At 33.8% G+C, this 18793-nt stretch overlaps 1 protein-coding gene across 1 annotated transcript; it reads left to right on the top strand.

The window, feature by feature from the left end:
- Window positions 1-645: 645 nt before the first annotated feature.
- On the top strand, window positions 646-15734 carry LOTGIDRAFT_223675 (hypothetical protein; the record flags this gene model as incomplete). The annotated part of the gene is made up of 14 exons (XM_009069110.1): window positions 646-724; window positions 3783-3999; window positions 6817-6948; window positions 7148-7463; window positions 8114-8246; window positions 8589-8723; window positions 9841-9944; window positions 10902-11026; window positions 11561-11673; window positions 12694-12825; window positions 13764-13863; window positions 14240-14340; window positions 14745-14912; window positions 15594-15734. The coding sequence occupies exons 2-14, from the start codon at window positions 3783-3785 to the stop codon at window positions 15732-15734; spliced, it is 1917 nt and encodes a 638-aa protein (XP_009067358.1). The 5' UTR covers window positions 646-724.
- Between the last annotated feature and the right edge of the window lie 3059 nt (window positions 15735-18793).

The raw sequence follows: 18793 nt of genomic DNA, 5'->3' as shown, positions 1-18793 counted from the left end.
TAAAGTAAATTCTCGATGAACCGTGTGTCGTTCTCTAGTATCCCTGAAGATATCTTTTGCCATGAAGTAAAGACTTCGACCTTTCAGAGAGTTTACGAGCAAAAAAATGAACGCGTTACGAAAAACAAAGAAAAATAAACAAACTAAGTCCTACTAACGATGCAAAACGCCAAAAAAAAAAAAAAAAAAAAAAAAATCAGAAATCCAAACAACATATTGAAGAAATATTGGTCGCAGTTTATGAACTTTTCACACGAGGAAGTATATCATAATCGACTAAGTCTTTCAAAATGAAAAGTGGTATAATATACGACCTTTATAATAATGACAATTTTTCATATTGCCCCTTTAACGGAACATGAACCTACAGCGCCTAATTTTGCACCGCGATACTACCCAAACTTTCCTTGTATAATTTTCCCTAACGAGGTCTCTTTGAACCTATCCAAGGGAGCTAACTATACTTTTGTAGGAAATAAACAATTGAATGTCTTTTGACTACATTCATTCAATAATCAACAAATTATATATTTTTGTACATGAATTAAAAACAGTGACTAATTAAGGATTATAGACAAGATTTTAATTAATATATAATACACTAAGGTCATCGAAAGTTCACAACACGGAGCACGTTGAGTTGGGTAATGTTCTGTGATTTGTTCTATAATGATTGAGATATGAATTGAACCAGATAAAAATTATCTGAGGAAAATCAAAAACAGTAAGTAGAATTGTATTTATCTTCAACTATAAAATTTTACATGCCAATAAAGCGCTGAACCTTCGGCTTAGACCATAACATTATGCCCATGACCGCGGTAAACCGTTACCATCGTAGTGACGAAAGCGATTGATAATAACGATTATCAAATAAGAATATCGTGCACTCATCGCTCTGATTTTGATTGTAAAGCAATTGTGTTGTATAGGAACTATTTAGCAAATGTCGATGTAAGTTAGCATTGGAAAGAGTGGTCACATAAAGTAAAATCTTCAATGAACACAATTGTTTTTATTAAATCTACGAATTGGACTTTGGACTTCATCCATGTGGTTGAATGAATTATTTTGTTTACCTTTGACTTTGGCCTATTTTGTGAATGTGGGTTTATTCAATGCGTGAATGAGAATTATGGCATAGAAATAACATCACAAACTGCTGTATAGAGGTAGTCTAGTGTGTGGAACAATATAATGTAATAATTGTTATAACATGTTGTTTCTCTGTCTCTATATTGATCTAGTCCATATTAATGTTGGGGCTCTATAAAGGTGAAACAGAATGCGATATGATGTCAGATAAAAAGTGTGGAATATGTCCAGTTTGAAAGGGACAGATGACCAATCATACCTTAATCTCAGAAACGGGATTTTTTTGGCTAAGCTAATGTGTAATATTGTTCACAGGTCATCTCGAAAATCCATATGTGTCCTGAATTATCCATGTTTGAAAGTTAAAAAAGACGAGTCGTCTTTTCTTGAGACACGGCCTTATTATAGAAATAGGAAAAGAAATTCCTAGTTTGAAGTTTATTTGAAGGAATTATGCGATATTTGTACATTGCTAGTACTTCTTAAGACTAATTAGATATATTCATGACTTATATCAATCCCTAAAATGGCATTAAACTTCAACCTCTTAATGCAAGCTCTTTATGTGAGAAACTCGGTTGAATTAGAAATTTACTTATAGGCTACTCAGTGGTGTATTTTGGTGGTGGGCCTTTGGGCCATTGGGCCCCACCTTACCCCCAAGGCCTGTGATAGATGTTATATAAACTGAAAATTGAGCCCTCTAAACGCTTAAAATTCCTCTCAGATCCATCAGTGCCCGCGACAGGAAGATTAAACAATTTGGTTGCGCGTGTAATCGAGGGCTATGATTGGCTGTAATCGGTGGCTTACAATCCAATCAAATCGACGTATTTACAAACTTCCGTAATACACGAAAGGTTATTACTATTGCAGTCATTATATTAAATGCAGTTTGTAATAGCTTAGCATTATGAAGATGTCATCTCTTTAACACCCATGATATACCATTGCAAAGCTGGCCTATAACAATATTAGATTATTGTATACATAATGATATTATCACATTAATTTGACACCATTTCATAAATTGTAGTGAACCACATAGATTTTCTATATACTAAGTATATAAAATATCGTTATACTATACGGTTTTAGGTGTCAAATTTGTTGGTTTTACAATATTCTGGGAAAAAACAATCAAATTTATCCGCAAAAATGTACACTTCATATTGCTATGATTTTGAAGTAATACAATGTATTTTCAAAGTTGTGTTTTTCTTTACTAAAACTGCAATTTATGTTTCGCCCTGTATATGGAGAAAAGCTAGCACGATAAGTGGGGGTGGGGGAATGGCGTCCAATCAGGGGTGCAGTTTAGGTACCCCCTCCCCCCCGGACAACTCTGTGAATTGTTACGCATTACAGTGGTGCTCTCTAGAGAGGTATAGCTGTCTTCATTGATGTCGAGGACGCTCATTGGAAGCCTGGGCGCTCATTTTCCGAAGCCTGGGGATCCCCTCTGGAAAACGCAAATTCCTGACATTTCCCAGCGAATTTAAGGCTCAAGATTATTTATATAGGGTCGTCCTCATTCATTACGAAGTTTTTACTCTTCTATGCAAAGTTTTTATGAACATTCAGTTGGCATTAAATCGTATAATAGAGACAAAGGGAATGTTATATTGTGTCAGAGATAGGTAGATTGAGATACGAATGTTTCTCGAGAAATCAGGCAAGTGCCATGTGCCATTCACACCTAGCACCAGTATAGCTATCATGGCGGATTGTAACCACATAGAAACTTTGTCTTCATCGGTAAGATATTCAGATTTTAAGCATGTTAGCGATACGATTGGTGCAACACTATATTATAAAAGTTGAAAAAAATCAGGCGGAGATTAAAACGAAAGAAAATTGAGCAACTTTCTGATGGGCATCTAATAACAGAAAAACTTAGCATGAATTTTTATATTTTCAAAGATATCATTCTACATTATAGTACATAGCAGATAGCAGATTATCTTCCATGAAACCAAAATACATGTACTTGCTATGTGAATGATTTTTTTCTGGAATTGCAGGAAACACAAATATATGACTGAAAAATATGACAGGTTCACATAAGGGCTAATTGCGTAGTTATAGGGTGTGGGTCATTGGACCACGTCCTCCTCCCTTTCAATCTTGTGAAATGACTTATTTTGAAGTGAAATTAAATGCTCAAAATTCATCTTAGGCCATTTAAATTCAGACAGCCCCTGGACCCTTGAAAGAACCCTTAGAGTCTCCCCTTGGAAGGATGCCTCTCATTTTCGGCCCCAACTCAGGTGTTTTCTAGATACGATAAGAAAAAATCACTACATAAGATAAGGAAAATTCACCAATGATGTTCCTCATTTCCAATTGGTCTTTTCAATTCAATCTGGAAAGTGCTTAAGAAAGTTTATTTTTCTTTCCCCAAAAAGGATGTATTTCATGTTTGTGGGAGCTAATCGCGTTAGCCTATTTTATTTTAGATTACTTTACGTACGACTGACTGGTATGAAGATTATTCTTGTCTCGAAGCTCACGAGGGAGCCTTTAATGTTTAAAGGGATTGTAAAGAGGTTTTTTCTGACATTTTAGGTGTATCGGGGTCACCTTTGATGTGTCCCAATTAGAAGTCAAATATGTCCCCGATACACATAATTAGGCTAGAAAACCTCTTTATAATCCCTTTAATGTCCAATGCACTCTAATTTTAGATGGAGAAAGATGAGACAGAACTACAAACATTTATAAAGAATGGGAATGTTGAACCTGTTAAAATAGTTGATGGTGCTACTGTTGAAGACGATGATGATGAACCTAAACGAGATCAATGGATGAGAAAGTTGGATTTTGTACTTTCTTTAATTGGTTATGCTGTCGGTGTGGGCAACTTATGGAGATTTCCTTATTTATGTCTTCGAAATGGTGGAGGTAATTTTGATGTTTATTCCATTTGTATTACGAATGTCATGTTTCAGTGTAAATATTTCCAAATACCGGTTTTCTTATTTTGACGTAAATGCCTTCGAATGCTCTATAAGGTTCAAAATTTGAGAATATATAGCCCAGTGCTGTACCGTTTTCACATTTTCACAGGACCAAATCTATGAAACGTTAGCTATTATTTGAATACATATATTAAATGTATGGCGATATCTGCTTCGATGAATCATATAAGCATGGTTTGGACAATTAAGATAAAACTCGACTAGCGTTAAATTCAATTCTGAATTTTGATTTAAGTAATTCGTTACTAGATTTTACTGTGTACATTGTTTTCGTCCAGTGTTTATTTGGGTATGTTAACCTTGACATTGTTTATTTTTGACATCTGGTAGAAATTGTGTAATTCCAGATTTTTAAGTACTAAATGTAGGCTACATATACTTTCAATTTTGTCCCTGGTTATGTTATTTATTTTATGGTATTGTCAAGAGGTTTTCTTAATTGTTTATGTGTATCGGGGACACTGATAGCATCAATTTGCACCATTCCAATTTTCAGTCAGACCTCTGTGGTTCCTAAAACGTGTTTTAATGTGTTACTAATCGCGAAGGGCCTTAAGTTTTAAAGCATTTTTCCATTTTAAATGTGTAGCGCGTGTTAGCTTTATAATAAATGAAATTCCGACTAAAGCCTTTCTCCCTGTGTTCAACAACATATTGGTTTTTGTTTTTCCAATAATGTCGACAGCAATCCTTGTTTTTGTATTTTACAAAGCCAGTCCAAATTCAAAAGAAAAATGTTCACACCTCTATTTCAAACTCTTAATTATGATTAAGATGAAAAAAATTATTTCAACATCTGCAGCATGACCATCAAAACCACCAAAAACATTTTTTACCAGCCAATTGACCTTGCATGAAGATTGTTAACCATAAACAATAACTTTCCTGTAATATTCTGTTTCAATGTTGAATGACTGTGGTAGTTGCCAACAGAAATTAAATGTTCGAGTCATTATAAACTCATGGGTGGGCACAATAAGATGAAGAACACCACAAAGTGTACTATCGAAGGAAATTTCTTTTGCGAGGAATGCAGTATAACCATGCTGTTTTCTATATCTGTTAGTGGCATTAGCATACTGTTTATCAATTTCAAACTGTTTAGGGGTCGTTAATGAACGTGCACAGTCTGTAGCACACCGTGCCTCGGTTTATTGTCTCATCCAACCAACTAGACAATATTTCCTTGTCTACCGTTCTCTTGACTGGCATAATAGATTACAATCTACATAAAATTAGATTACAATTTCGTGTTTTTTGTTATTTCCATTGTAATCTAACATGTTTCTACCAAAGGCCAGTTCTAATTACTTAATGTTTTACACTAATCAAAGTGTGAAAGATCGATATTACAATTACCTCTTTGGATTTCAGATCTCACTATTACACAATTCCTTATCATATCAAGAAACGGGTTCTACATTACACGCTTTGATTAGCGTAAAACAACGTCATTAGAACGGGTCTTTGGTAGAAAACTTGCTAGATTATGGAGAATAAAAATATACGAAATAGTAATGTGATTTGATTTAGATTGGGTAAATCCGAGTTGAAAACAGATATAAATTCCACTGTTTGTTAACTATTGTGTTACGTGATAATTGTGTAAACAAATTTGTGTGCTAAGTAGCAAACAATTTGAAAGTATGATGACTTATTACATATCTATCTCTTACATCATTGTTAACTTCAAGTAAACAATGTATTTTAGTAATCAAAACCCAGAGACCAAAATAAACACGAATTTCTCCCAAATAATGGAAATATGTATATCAAGATTAATAGAAAAAAACAATATACCTTTAAAGTACTAACATTGGTATTTTCTGAGCAGCAAATGTTCTTCGTTGATGCAGTCAAATATGAATGGAAATATTGTTCCTATGTGTAAATACCACTGAGACAAGTCTAAAACACATTTTGTTCATGAAGGAAAAGGAATTGTTACACTTTTGTAGACCTCGGTGCGTGGGTCTTAAAGTCCATAGTTCACCATTTTTTCGGGATTCTAAGGCTCAAATGAGCTGTGAACGCTATAGTGATTAGCCTAGTCGTGAACCTTTAGTGATCAGCCCAGCCGTGAACACTATAGTTATTAGCCTAGTCGTGAACCCTTTAGTGATTAGCCCAGCCGTGAACACTATAGTGATTAGCCTAGGTAAAATATCCCCGTTTCACTGACCAATGTACTATTGCTCAAACGAATGACGATTCTGTACCTTTAAGGTCAAGACGTCGGATTCTTTTGAATAATTAGTAATCGACTGATTGAATCTTAATCAGATTGTCCTGTAACTTTATAAATTTGAAAGTATTTTAAACCTTTTACTTTAAGGTTTACTTAAAGATAGGTTCCTTTATTTCCGTTGATGAAAATGAAAATGCTAATAATTATATGAATAAGTAGTGGTGTTCTAATGACATGGAGAAATACCAAATTGTCTCACCCGCCATAATTAATTCATAATTAGCAAAAATAGGAGAGAATTACCAGCAGAATTCCATTGAGTGACCGATCAAGAAAGGCCAAAAAGTATTTGTTTTGTTTATCCAGACATGGACATCAATTATAGGTTTAAACTCTTAACTAAATGCAATAAGAACATGATAATTCATCAGAAAAACCAATTAATCAAATAGTTTGCTGAATTTGACACTGAAAAAAAAAGGAAACCCATCTTTAAACTGGCTAGTGAGACTGATTTCCATATTTCATTTCCGTTTTTTCATTTTTTTCCAGGTGCCTTTCTCATTCCATTCTTTTTCTTCCTATTGTTATGTGGTATACCATTGTTTTACTTAGAAGTTTGTTTAGGACAGTTCTCTGGAATCAGTTCACTCTTTGTCTTTAAATTATGCCCTTTGTTTAAAGGTAAGTGTGCTACGCCTGTGCTACAAGTTCATATTTTTTAGGTTTATGAATCTGTGTTAAGAAATTGGTAAAAGTACAACTGCTATTCTGTAATGATTTACAATTGCACAATAAATATGCATTCACATTGCCCTCGTGGGTTCAACTCTATCTATAAAATGTACAAAAAAAATGTGGAAGCTTGTTTTTTTTTTTACAGGAATAGGATATGGAATGGTTATAGTTTCCGGAATGGCTACAATATATTATAATGGTGTCCTCACCTGGGTTATATATTATTTGATAAATTCATTTGATGAAGAGTTACCATGGCAACGATGTGGACATTGGTGGAACACTGCCACCTGTCGGGATAATTTTGCACTGAGTGAAAACTCTAGTTTCTACGGAAATGGAACTTTCTACGGCAATTATTCTGATATTTACGGAAATGTCACAGATTTTTACCTCAACAACACAACACCTAATCTCTTTCTAAACCAAACTGGTAAAACAGCTTCTGAAGAATTCTGGCAGTAAGTTGACAAATTCGAACGATATTAGGCTACTAGATTTTATCCAAAACTTCGTATATCACACGTTATTGTCGCTCCCGTTCGTTCGAATTTTCATTTCAAGCTGTGTACGCGAGTCGGTCAAAATCAAACATTAGTTAGGCCAACATAATTAATAATTTTTGGACTTAGAAAACCATATATCATAGTGAAGCTTATTGTGTTTCTGCTGCATTTCAAACATCAATAGTCGTCCATAGAGAGATCTTCTCCGTTGTCCTTCACATATTGATGATATATCAAAAGAAATCCACTTTCGCGGTCTTTTGATTGGACGTTTCTGGGTTATTACCCCTTGATCTAGGAAAGCTATGGTTTGTGAACTATCGTTTGTGTGATGTATGCACATGATAAATGGTGGTATTAGGCTGATTGATTTTAATATGGACATTTTAAAACAGATCAATATATTCACTAAAATTGGGCGATTTATGACGTCACGATCAAAAAAGCTGTTAATGATATACACATCATACTTGGCGATAGTGACGTCATAAAACGCTCTGACTGAATAATAATTTTTCCCCGATACACATAAATAGTTTAGGAAACCCTTTTTTAATCCCTTTAAGTCTACGTTAAGTCGTTACCTTTATTCTTTTTCTTTTCAGATACAACGTTTTAAGAAAATCAGAAGGTTTAGAAAATCTAGGATCTATACAAACACATAATGCCTTATGTCTATTAGCCGCTTGGATTCTGGTTTTTCTTTGTTTGATAAGAGGAGTCAAATCTCTCGGATATGTAAGTATATAAAACCGGGAAATACTTTAGTTATAATTAGTTTACCCAAAGGTAATATTAGCAAATTGGGAATCCCAGAACGTGATGCCAAGTTCGATAATCAACAACTATAGTACAACCATGTAAGTCGTTTCATCTGAGATGCAGCGCACATTTCACCCAAGACCATAAGATGTATAGTTCTATAGTATATGTATAGTACCAGAGGTACATATTTCCTATTGGCAGACGACCAGATAGAGATTTAAAGTATGTCATAGGAAAACTGGACTGCCGGCTTCAATTTCTCATGATGGCCGTGATTCCAATTCATATCTCAAGGCCCATTTTTGTAAATTTCAGGTTGTTTATGTAACAGCTTTATTACCATATTTTCTATTAACATTATTTTTAATACGTGGTTGTATGTTACCTGGTGCTTTAGATGGTATCAAATTCTATGTCACTCCAGATTTCTCCAAATTGAACAATTTTAGTGTAAGTTATTTTTGTTATCGTTTGCAATAATGTTATCGTCATTGAATCTGTGTCCCAATCTGAAACATTTGTGCCACCTGACGATTCCCTAGAGTGTCCGAGCTTGTAGCTATCAAGATATTTTTATGATGTCACGGGATATGATCAACTATTGGCATGCAATTGAAGACTTCCTGAGTGTAAAGCATTGGACAAAGTACAAAAAAATCAAGATATGTTACTTGAGAAGTGATCATTTACATATTTAAATTCGGCGGCCATCTTGAAAATCTAAGATGGCTACCAAAAATAATTTGTGTTTTCATGAGCTTTTGAAAATCTTAAATGCTACCTATATTTCCTGACAGTTTGGTACTTGATATACTTTGGTACGTGATATACTTTGGTACTTAATATACTTTGGTACTTAATATACTTTAGAAATTAATATACTTTGGTACTTGATATACTTTGGTACTTAATATACTTTGGTACGTGATATACTTTGGTACTTAATGTACTTTGGTACTTAATATACTTTTGTACTTAATGTACTTTGGTACTTAATATACTTTGGTACTTAATATACTTTGGTACTTATTAGACTTTAGTAATTGATATACTTTAGTAATTAATATACTTTGCTACTAAATATACTTTAGTAATTAATATACTTTGAGTTGCAACAACTGGCACGGGCACATGAGGCGATACAAATCTCAAGTCTGTCGTTTTCCACCTTGTCATTAATCACGTGCGGAGCATGCAATTGAAAGGAAAATGAATCTGATTGGATGATGATGTTCTGTCTTGCAGACGATAAGACTATCGAAGACAATTCTCAAACGGGAATGATGTTATATGATGAAACGATAATCTTGTCGTGGAAACACGAGATTTTACTCAAGTTTCGATTCGGCGACAAAAATCTCCGACCAAGACCGTTCGTATGCCCGCATATAACCAAATATTATTATCAGCTAAAGTAAAAAAAAAGCTTCACTGATTCATTTGGAAGAAGGATGTGGTCAACTCCAAGTATATACTATGTATTTGATTGCCCCCAAACTATAAGTTTCAACACAGGCATTAATATTCAGTGTAACATTATGTAACCGTAATTAATATAATATTATAGGTATGGACTGAGGCGTGTCTCCAGGTATTTTTCTCACTCGGACCAGCCTGGGGTGGTTTAATAACCATGTCAAGTTTTAATAAATTTCATCATAATTGTTTGAGGTAATTAATCAGCCAGTTATTATTATTGTGAACTGATTTACATGGTAAATGTCATAGTCTATAGTGAAAAAAGTTCGAAAAGCGGACCATTAGACAAAATATTAGACATCAAAAATACCCATTGCATTGGTATAAATGGAAAATCTTTCAATGTTAAAGGGACAGGTGACCCATCGAAATTTGAGCCTTCAAATCCATGTGTGTCCAGAATTATTCGCGTTTGAATGTGAAAAAGACGAGTCGTCTTTTTAACTTTCTCTGTCATATATTGAAAAGACATATAGGAAATAGTAAGTGAAACTCTTACTTTCAAGATGTTTTGAAGGAATTATGCGATTTTCGTACATTTCTAGTATTTCTGAAGACTATTTACATATATTCAAGACCAAAATTAACCCCCGAAAATTGCCTACCTGTCCGTTTAATTAAAGAATTTTTGAATACTCCTGCATTGTATTATCAGCTAACATCAGTCACGAATAATACAAGAGATCCAGCATCTTACAATATCCCAACCGACATTCCTCTGTCACTACAAGAAGTTGTTTATCTCAGAAAATTGAGAAAATTGTTTCTCACGAATCGGAATATTAGTTAAATAATTCAAATATAAATTTGATCTTGAAAATCCACCGCCTTGTTTTGATCAGATCACCACAATATAAATTTGCCCTGATGTGAAAGTAAATATACAATAATATCACTCACTATTATAGTGTCTGCGTTTTACCAACTTGTTGATAAGGCAAGGGATAAGCATTATTTACAGAGATACGCGGATAGATATTTTTCCAGATATACTGGAAAGTAACAAGGGTTGCAACATTTTTATAATACATGCTTGCGCATTATATTCGCAATTATACAGTACCCTACGATGACTACTTAAAAGTTTATTGAATAATAAAAAAGTATTATCAATGACTGCTTATTTGTTATATTCTTATCAATTTCTAGAGATGCAGTCATAGCTACATTAGCTGATGGTTTAACTAGTTTCTATGGAGGATTTGTTATTTTTGCTGTATTAGGTTTTATGGCTAAAGAAGCCGGTGTCGATGTTTCCAAAGTGGCTACAGAAGGTACGCTTCATATTTTTTTCAAATATTTGCTTATGATATACTTAGCCATCCCCTCCCCCCCCCTCCACCTAAAAAAATTCACCATTAACAATCAATACACTTTCAAAAGTACTCTATTTGAAAACACAAGTACCAGAACAGTTTTAAAATCGCATGGTTCTTTCACAAATACCTCAAACTTAGAATTTAACTTTTTCTTTCTTTGATTTATGCTCTGTCGTAAATTTTGGGTACCCGAAAATTGATAAGGGTCTATAATAGAAAATATGATACGGTGCACGGATGAATTTTGATTTTCTATGAACCCTTCACATGTTATCTACACATGCATGTCCTGGATTTTATAATAATTATCGCATTGCTTTCATATGACTTGTTTACTTATGAAAAGTCAATTGGGTAGCTTTGAATTGTATATCGTTGGTCTATCATGAATGTCTTAGATATTCCTTTAATGTATTTGATGGAAGATGATGCGTATTTCTCTGTACTGATTAATTACTAGAATAGTCTTTTTCTACTCTAACTTTTTAGGTCCTGGACTAGCTCTAGTAGCTTACCCAGCAGCTATCACTAAATTACCAATACCTCAATTCTGGGCTGTTCTCTTCTTTTTAATGTTGTTAACTCTTGGATTAGATAGTCAGGTACACACAATCTCTTCTCTTTTTAACAAATTAACCTGAATACCACTTAACATCTTTGGAATTATTAGAGGAACTAACCTGGCCTTTGATAGCTATCTTTTACCGATAAAAACCATTTAAAAATAACCAACGATATTATGACGAGAACAAAAAGTGTGTCATAGAAGCATTAGACTAGTTTATCAACTGAATACACCTTTTGTTCGCGTCACAAAATTCCTGCGTTGGAGTAGGAAGAAATTTGATTGGCTGGCGGATTCATCAAATGGAGAATGTTCGAGTGGTCCGTCGTTAGACCCTACCTGAAGTGGCTTTATGAAAAATGAATAATAAAAAACGAAACGAAAGTTTGGTCTAATTTTAATGAAATATCGCCAGTTTTAGAAATATTAATTCTGAAAATTGAAGATCAGCAGAACAACTCTGGCTCGTTCACATCCACCAATAACAGCTATCATTACTTACTCCTCCAATGCATTGAGTACTGCGGACAGTTATTGTTTAACAAATGTCCAAGCAGCTGAAGCAATCCATTTCACATCTTCAAAATCGTCGACCTATTATGAACTATGCCTATACCTTGACTACAATAGGCACTGTTCTTATATCACGGAAGTTTGTGATTTGATTGGACTTTATGCCAGTGAATACAGCCAATCAAAGCCCTCGTAAGTAATTACAGTTTTTCTGACGCAGGTTGTATTCGCTGACGTACTTCAAATCAAATCGCTGCATTTCAGTTTTGTCAAGGTATAAGACAAAGTTCGTAATACTTTTACCTTGACCATTGTGAAGATGTCCACGTCACTGAAATAAATCTGTATATTATTATCATATGCGTTAGACCTTCTGTGCTTTCCAGAACCCTTTCTTTCTTTACCGGAATCGGTATTTACGTATTTATACGACTTGATATATTTTTGCATAATATTTTGGTTTAGAAAAGGTGTGTTTTTCCATTAAAGTAGGTTTGGGTGACAGGTCATGCTTTTAATCATTTGTGTGTTTTATTATTTATAGTTTGGTATGTTTGAAAGTTTAGTAAGTGGTGTAATTGATGCCTTCCCGAAACAATTAGCAAAACGACGAATGTGGGTTACTGCTGGTTTAGCTTCTATGTGTTATTTACTTGGTTTACCAATTGCATCAAACGTAAGTTATTAGTTTATTGTAAAAGGGACAGGTGCGCCATTTTTGGGCCTTGAATTTATGTAAATAATCTTCAGAAGTACTAGAAATGTACAAAAATCGTATATTCCCCTTCAAAAATACCTGAAACCTGAATTTCTAATTCTATTTATTTATATATATATATATATCTTTTCTATATACAAGTCTCAAGAAAAGACGAGTCGTCTTTTTAACTTTTAAATGCGGATAAAATCTTGACACACATGAATTTGAAGGCTCAAATTTTGAACACTGTTACTGATTACCTTAGATAAAAAAAGATCCCCATTTCTGAGACTAAAGTTTAATTTGTCAAGCGAATGGCAAATCTGTCCTAGGTCAGTTTAAACGCTGATGAAGTATCTATTTGTCATTACTCAGAAGCTAATATCGAAAACCGATTTCACTTTCGGATGAAAATGTTTTACGTGTTCATTTCAGGAAATAATTTTTAGTAACACATACACTGTATAACTCTGAATTAACTGGACTTTTGATGGAACAATGAGAATTATCACGAACAACGGAACTCTGTTTAAAGATATACTACCTCTCAGGATGACCAAAATATTGAGATTTTTAATATGGCCAAAATGAGTCTTTGTTTATCAGTGGACAATGGACAGTGTCAAGACTATACAACAGAATCTCTCTATAATCTAATAAATCCATAAAACTAGGTAATCATTCATTAAACTTCGTAATTTTCAAACTTGTTTAGAAGCTTGTTTCAATAATTATTTAGTTTAATGGATATATTGTCTTATATAGAGATTCTATTCTTTAGTCATGGTACCTGGTAAGTTCAACTGATGATTAATATATACACTTGTTGACCAAGTTTGAATTTTGAATTTTATGTCTATTATAAGAGGTAGTATACCTTAAGTCCTAATTTGTTAAAGGATTTTTTTTTGTAGGGTGGTATATATGTGTTTCAACTAATGGATTGGTTTGTAGCAGCATTTTGTGTTCTTATTATATCATTTATAGAATGTTTGGTTATTGGTTGGATTTATGGTAAGTCACAAATATCACCGTGGTTCACCCGAAACTAGGGGTACAAATAGGGAGCAGTCTGACTCAATGGGGGACAACTGTCGACGTTGAGTCCAAAATTCATAGTCACAGAGCTTTCATAGAGCTTTCTGAGATGGTTTTCTCCAAGAAACTTTTCAAAAAATTGAATTAATTTGGTGTATTCTGACACATATTTTTGAGCAAAAACGTATAATTATCATATATTTTACAATGGCGCCGCTACTGGGACCATGTTCGTTTTGCATTCTACAAATCACCTCATAATTGTCACCGAACCTGGTGTTCTAGGTATGCATTGCTGTCTTCCTCTACGGATACACTTGTTTACATTGATTGACAACAATATTTATTACAGGTGTAGAAAGATTTAGTAAAGATATTGAATTAATGATGGGAAGAAAACCTGGTATTGTTATTAAAACATGTTGGTGTTTTATTACTCCTGCTCTGTTATTGGTAAGTGAGACCTATGACATTTGATTTTAACACATGTGTCCATTTTTATAACTATAAAATGTTAACATGTAAATTTCAGGTTTGCTTAGGCTCAACTATATGTAACTATAAAATGTTAACATTTAAATTTCAGGTTTGTTTAGGTTCAACTATTATGTAACTATAAAATATTAACATGTAAATTTCAGGTTTGTTTAGGTTCAACTATTATGTAACTATAAAATGTTAACATGTAAATTTCAGGTTTGTTTAGGTTCAACTATATGTAACTATAAAATGTTAACATGTAAATTCCAGGTTTGTTTAGGTTCAACTATATGTAACTATAAAATGTTAACATGTAAATTTCAGGTTTGTTTAGGTTCAACTATTTAAACTATAAAATGTTAACATGTAAATTTCAGGTTTGTTTAGGTTCAACTATTTATAACTATAAAATGCCAACATATGATGGTTATGTGTATCCAGATTCAGCTAAAGTTCTAGGTTTTATATTATCTATTATACCCATAATACCAATACCTGTTTTTATGGTTTATGAACTTTATAAAGCAAACGGTTCACTTTTACAGGTTAGTACAGCTTTAAGATCAAATGATTGACAAGGGTACTTAGGGACCGATATAGTTGAGGTTGAATTATAATGATGTCAAAATTTTGCCTTCTATTATTCCCTATAGATTTTCAACTGTCAACGCGTCTTTCGCTTGCACACTAAATTATAGTTTAATATTTCCGACAACTTATATCTTCTTTACTTTCAACTTCAAGTTATTGTGAATAGAAGTTATGTTTTCAAGCATAAAACCCTGAAGAAGTCACGTTCTCAAGCTTAAAACCCTAAAGTAGTCACGTTCTCAAGCTTAAAACCCTAAAGAAGTCACGTGCTCAAGCATAAAACCATAAGGAAATCATGTACTCAAGCATTTAAAACCCTGAAGAAGTCTTGTTCTCAAGCATAAAACCCTGAAGAAGTCACGTTCTCAAGCTTAAAACTCTAAAGAAGTCACGTGCTCAAGCAAGCATAGAACCCTGAAGAAGTCACGTGCTCAAGCATAAAACCCTTAGGAAGCCATGTTCACAAGCATAAAACCCTAAAGAAGTCACGTGCTCAAGCATTAAAACCCCAAAAAAGTCATCTTCTCAAGCATAAAACCCTAAAGAAGTCATGTTCTCAAGTATACAACCCTAAATTCATTTTTCTAGGCTTTTTAGATGATTACTACCCGTGAGTGTATTATATTATTTTTCAGAGATTTAAACAAACTCTACGACCAGCGTCAGATTGGGGACCTTCATGTAAAGAATACCGACATGAATATTCATTAAAAGATCATCAATATGAATCACCATTTGTTAAAACATTTCACAGAATACGTCATTGTAGAAGATGATGACGTGCTACATTTATATTGAAATATATCAAACATTGTGTTAATGTTTCAATTGCAAGTACAATATTAGGATTTTGTAGGTAACTTGTATGAAACTAGATAGTCGCTCCTTCTAAGTAGCTAAAAATATATCTCATGTACATTGCGTTATCATCCCTTCTGCCCACTCTGCCCCCTTTGGCTCCACCACTGTTTGCCGCTGATATATTTATTGAAGGGACAGATTCGCCATGGTTTTGACCAATCATACTTTAATCTCAGATACTGGTATTTTTTTAGCTAAGCCAGTGAGTTATAGTGTTCACAGCTCACTGTCGAAATTTTAACCTTTAGAATTATCTGCGTTTGAATATTACAATGACGACACGTCTTTTCTTCAGACTCTGTCATAACATATACAGGAAGTGAAATTCCTAGAATTTTTTAAGGAATTATACCATTTTCGTGTCAAAAATGGCGAATCTGTCCCTTTAAATTATTATTCCTCAATGACATCCTTATGATGATAAAGATTTTTATATTTTCATCATATATTTGCCGCCGATACGAACCAAAGTTGTTGCTTTACCGATGCCACAAAATTATAAGAAATACATTGTAAATATTAATGTTCAGTTATTCAATAACAACAAAATTTTAATTGTCACCAAATAATATGTTAACAACGATCTCCAATCCACTTGTATAAAATAAAAAGCTATATTTTCAATGTTTCATCCATTCTTTCTGAAAAGATTTGCTTCAAATTTGTTGGTGAGTTTCTGAGGGTTTTCTCGTAATCCACGATCTGGAGAAATTCTAATGTATCACAAGTTTAGATTACTTAATATTACCAACCAGCGGTTACCAAGCAAGATAGCCCACTAAGCCAATGCATTTTCAGTATATCAAATACTGTGGCCTCACAGACCACTTTTAACAGTCAAAAGGGTCAAAGGTTGAAAGGTTTATAAGAGTTTGACTCGCTGATCAACAGTCTAAATGTTCATGATTCATCAGCAACATTTATGTCGTCGTAGCCTACAGTGTCCTATATAATTTAAAGTATCTATTAATATAATATTTCGCTCACATAATCCTTAGTTTTATTGATCGCGATACTAAAATGATGGTATTTGGTGCTAGATAACATTCGATATTTTGACGAGAATTGTAATAATTCCTGCTATATATAACACTATTCCAATAGCTATGGCAATTTGACTCATCATCTTAGAGTTGTCGGAGGCTTTTACGGAACCATTCAAGTCTCTCTTCTTGTACAATTCTCGAGCCTGAAAAATTAAATGACCCATATCAGATACACAGATGTCTGCGAATCTTGAATAAAAAAAATCTGTTAATAACGCCATGAAGCATTTTATGTGAAGAATGAAAGTAAAGCCTTAGAATTATTATGTAACATACTATCCTAGTCATCGCCCCTTAAATCGCTCTTCAAAGAAAGGTAAATAAGGTCTCTTTTTGGCATGAAAAACAGCACTGCAACATTAATAGCGCAATTTTGCTAACGTGATGAAGTGAATTTATTGTAGGTCAGAAATTTGTGTAATTTCAATCTGGAGTTACTTCCTAAAAAAGGCGTTGGGCATATTTGCTGTACTGGTCGAAATAGCTAGATTTAAATTTCACATTTCAATTGCGTTTTGTTTACTTGAGAGACGCTCAATTTCACGAGCTAGAAATTTTCAAAACCCTTGTGAATTTCAAGTAAAGGTCATTTTCGTAAAGCTAGGGTCTACATTTATTTTATTTTCTCACAGATAAAATTTCACATTGACATCCAAGGTAGGTATACTTTTACTTACTTTTGTAGCGTAGTAAACTGAAAAACATCCCAAAGGACAAAAACAAAAGATACTAGTAACAATAGCGGTGATCATATTATCTTCAGGTGGTTGGTGAAAATGTGCGACCCTAGGCGCTATACCCTGCAAAGATGAAAATATCATTCACTTATAAAACGAATAAGACCAGTAAAACTAGATAGTCACTATCAACTTTTCCCAACCTCAGTCATTGGCCATCTTAATACAACAATCACAAACTCTTCCAACAAGTTTCAGCAAAAAATACTTTGGCAATTCTTTCTATAAAGAGACAGATGTTGAGAAGGTGGCGGCCTATAATGGCTATTTTCCAGGCCCCTAACCAGACTTGATTGTTCGGAAGTATACTTGATCCAGAGGGGCAATGGTGTATGGTGTTTGACTACAGTAGTGGCTACAATTGGCCTGTCGTCAGAATGTTTGGCGGGGCAATACTTTTTTTTAGTTAGCTCGAGTCTATTACATTGGTGTTGGTAAGTTGAAATAATCAATAATCATAATACATTAGCTCAGTTGGTAGCGAGTAGATGAGGTTCGAATCCTGCTCAAGGTAAGAAAAGTACTGATCCTTGTGCCAGTGCTTCCGAGCGTCGGCCCGGTATCGTCCTTCACCCCCTAATACCTAATAGTAATACATTGTAATTACAATTTCGTTTCTATTTTCTGATATTCTCGTCTCCATTGTAATCTTAGGAGTTTTTTTTTAGCGCAGTCCCTTTCTTTTAACTAAATAAAGCGAAATAAAAAATTGTAAGATTAATGGAGACAAAAATATCAGAAAAAACAAACGATGGATTGTAATTTAATTAATATTAATTAGATTCATGACAACTTAGTGAAATAAAATGTAGATACAACAGTTTAAAGCGTAGTCTCACCGGGGGGTGTGACATTGTACCATATCTGTGTGGTTGATGATTTTTCACTAATTCATTATCTCCATGACTACTCTCCTAAATCAAAATAAAATGACATTTTAGTCTACGCATCAATTCAGTTATTAGCTGTCTGTACTGTAACCCTTTTCAAGTGAAAATCAGGCATAGGGTGTGTTTCGATTCTTTGGGTGAGAGGCAGGGTTCAATTTCTACCAAATGTACAAATACTTCATTTAGAATATTTGAATTATCTAGTGGTCAATCGGCTGGGTAAAGTTACATCAACTCATTCAAACGAACTATACAGCGATTGGTTCTCTTTTTAAAAAGTACTACGGGTTTATACAATGTC

Source organism: Lottia gigantea, assembly GCF_000327385.1.
Source record: "Lottia gigantea unplaced genomic scaffold LOTGIsca_99, whole genome shotgun sequence".
Classification (NCBI taxonomy): Eukaryota; Metazoa; Mollusca; class Gastropoda; family Lottiidae; genus Lottia; species Lottia gigantea.
The sequence above is the reverse complement of the archived record's forward strand: the minus strand, read 5'-3'. Positions and strand labels throughout refer to the sequence as shown.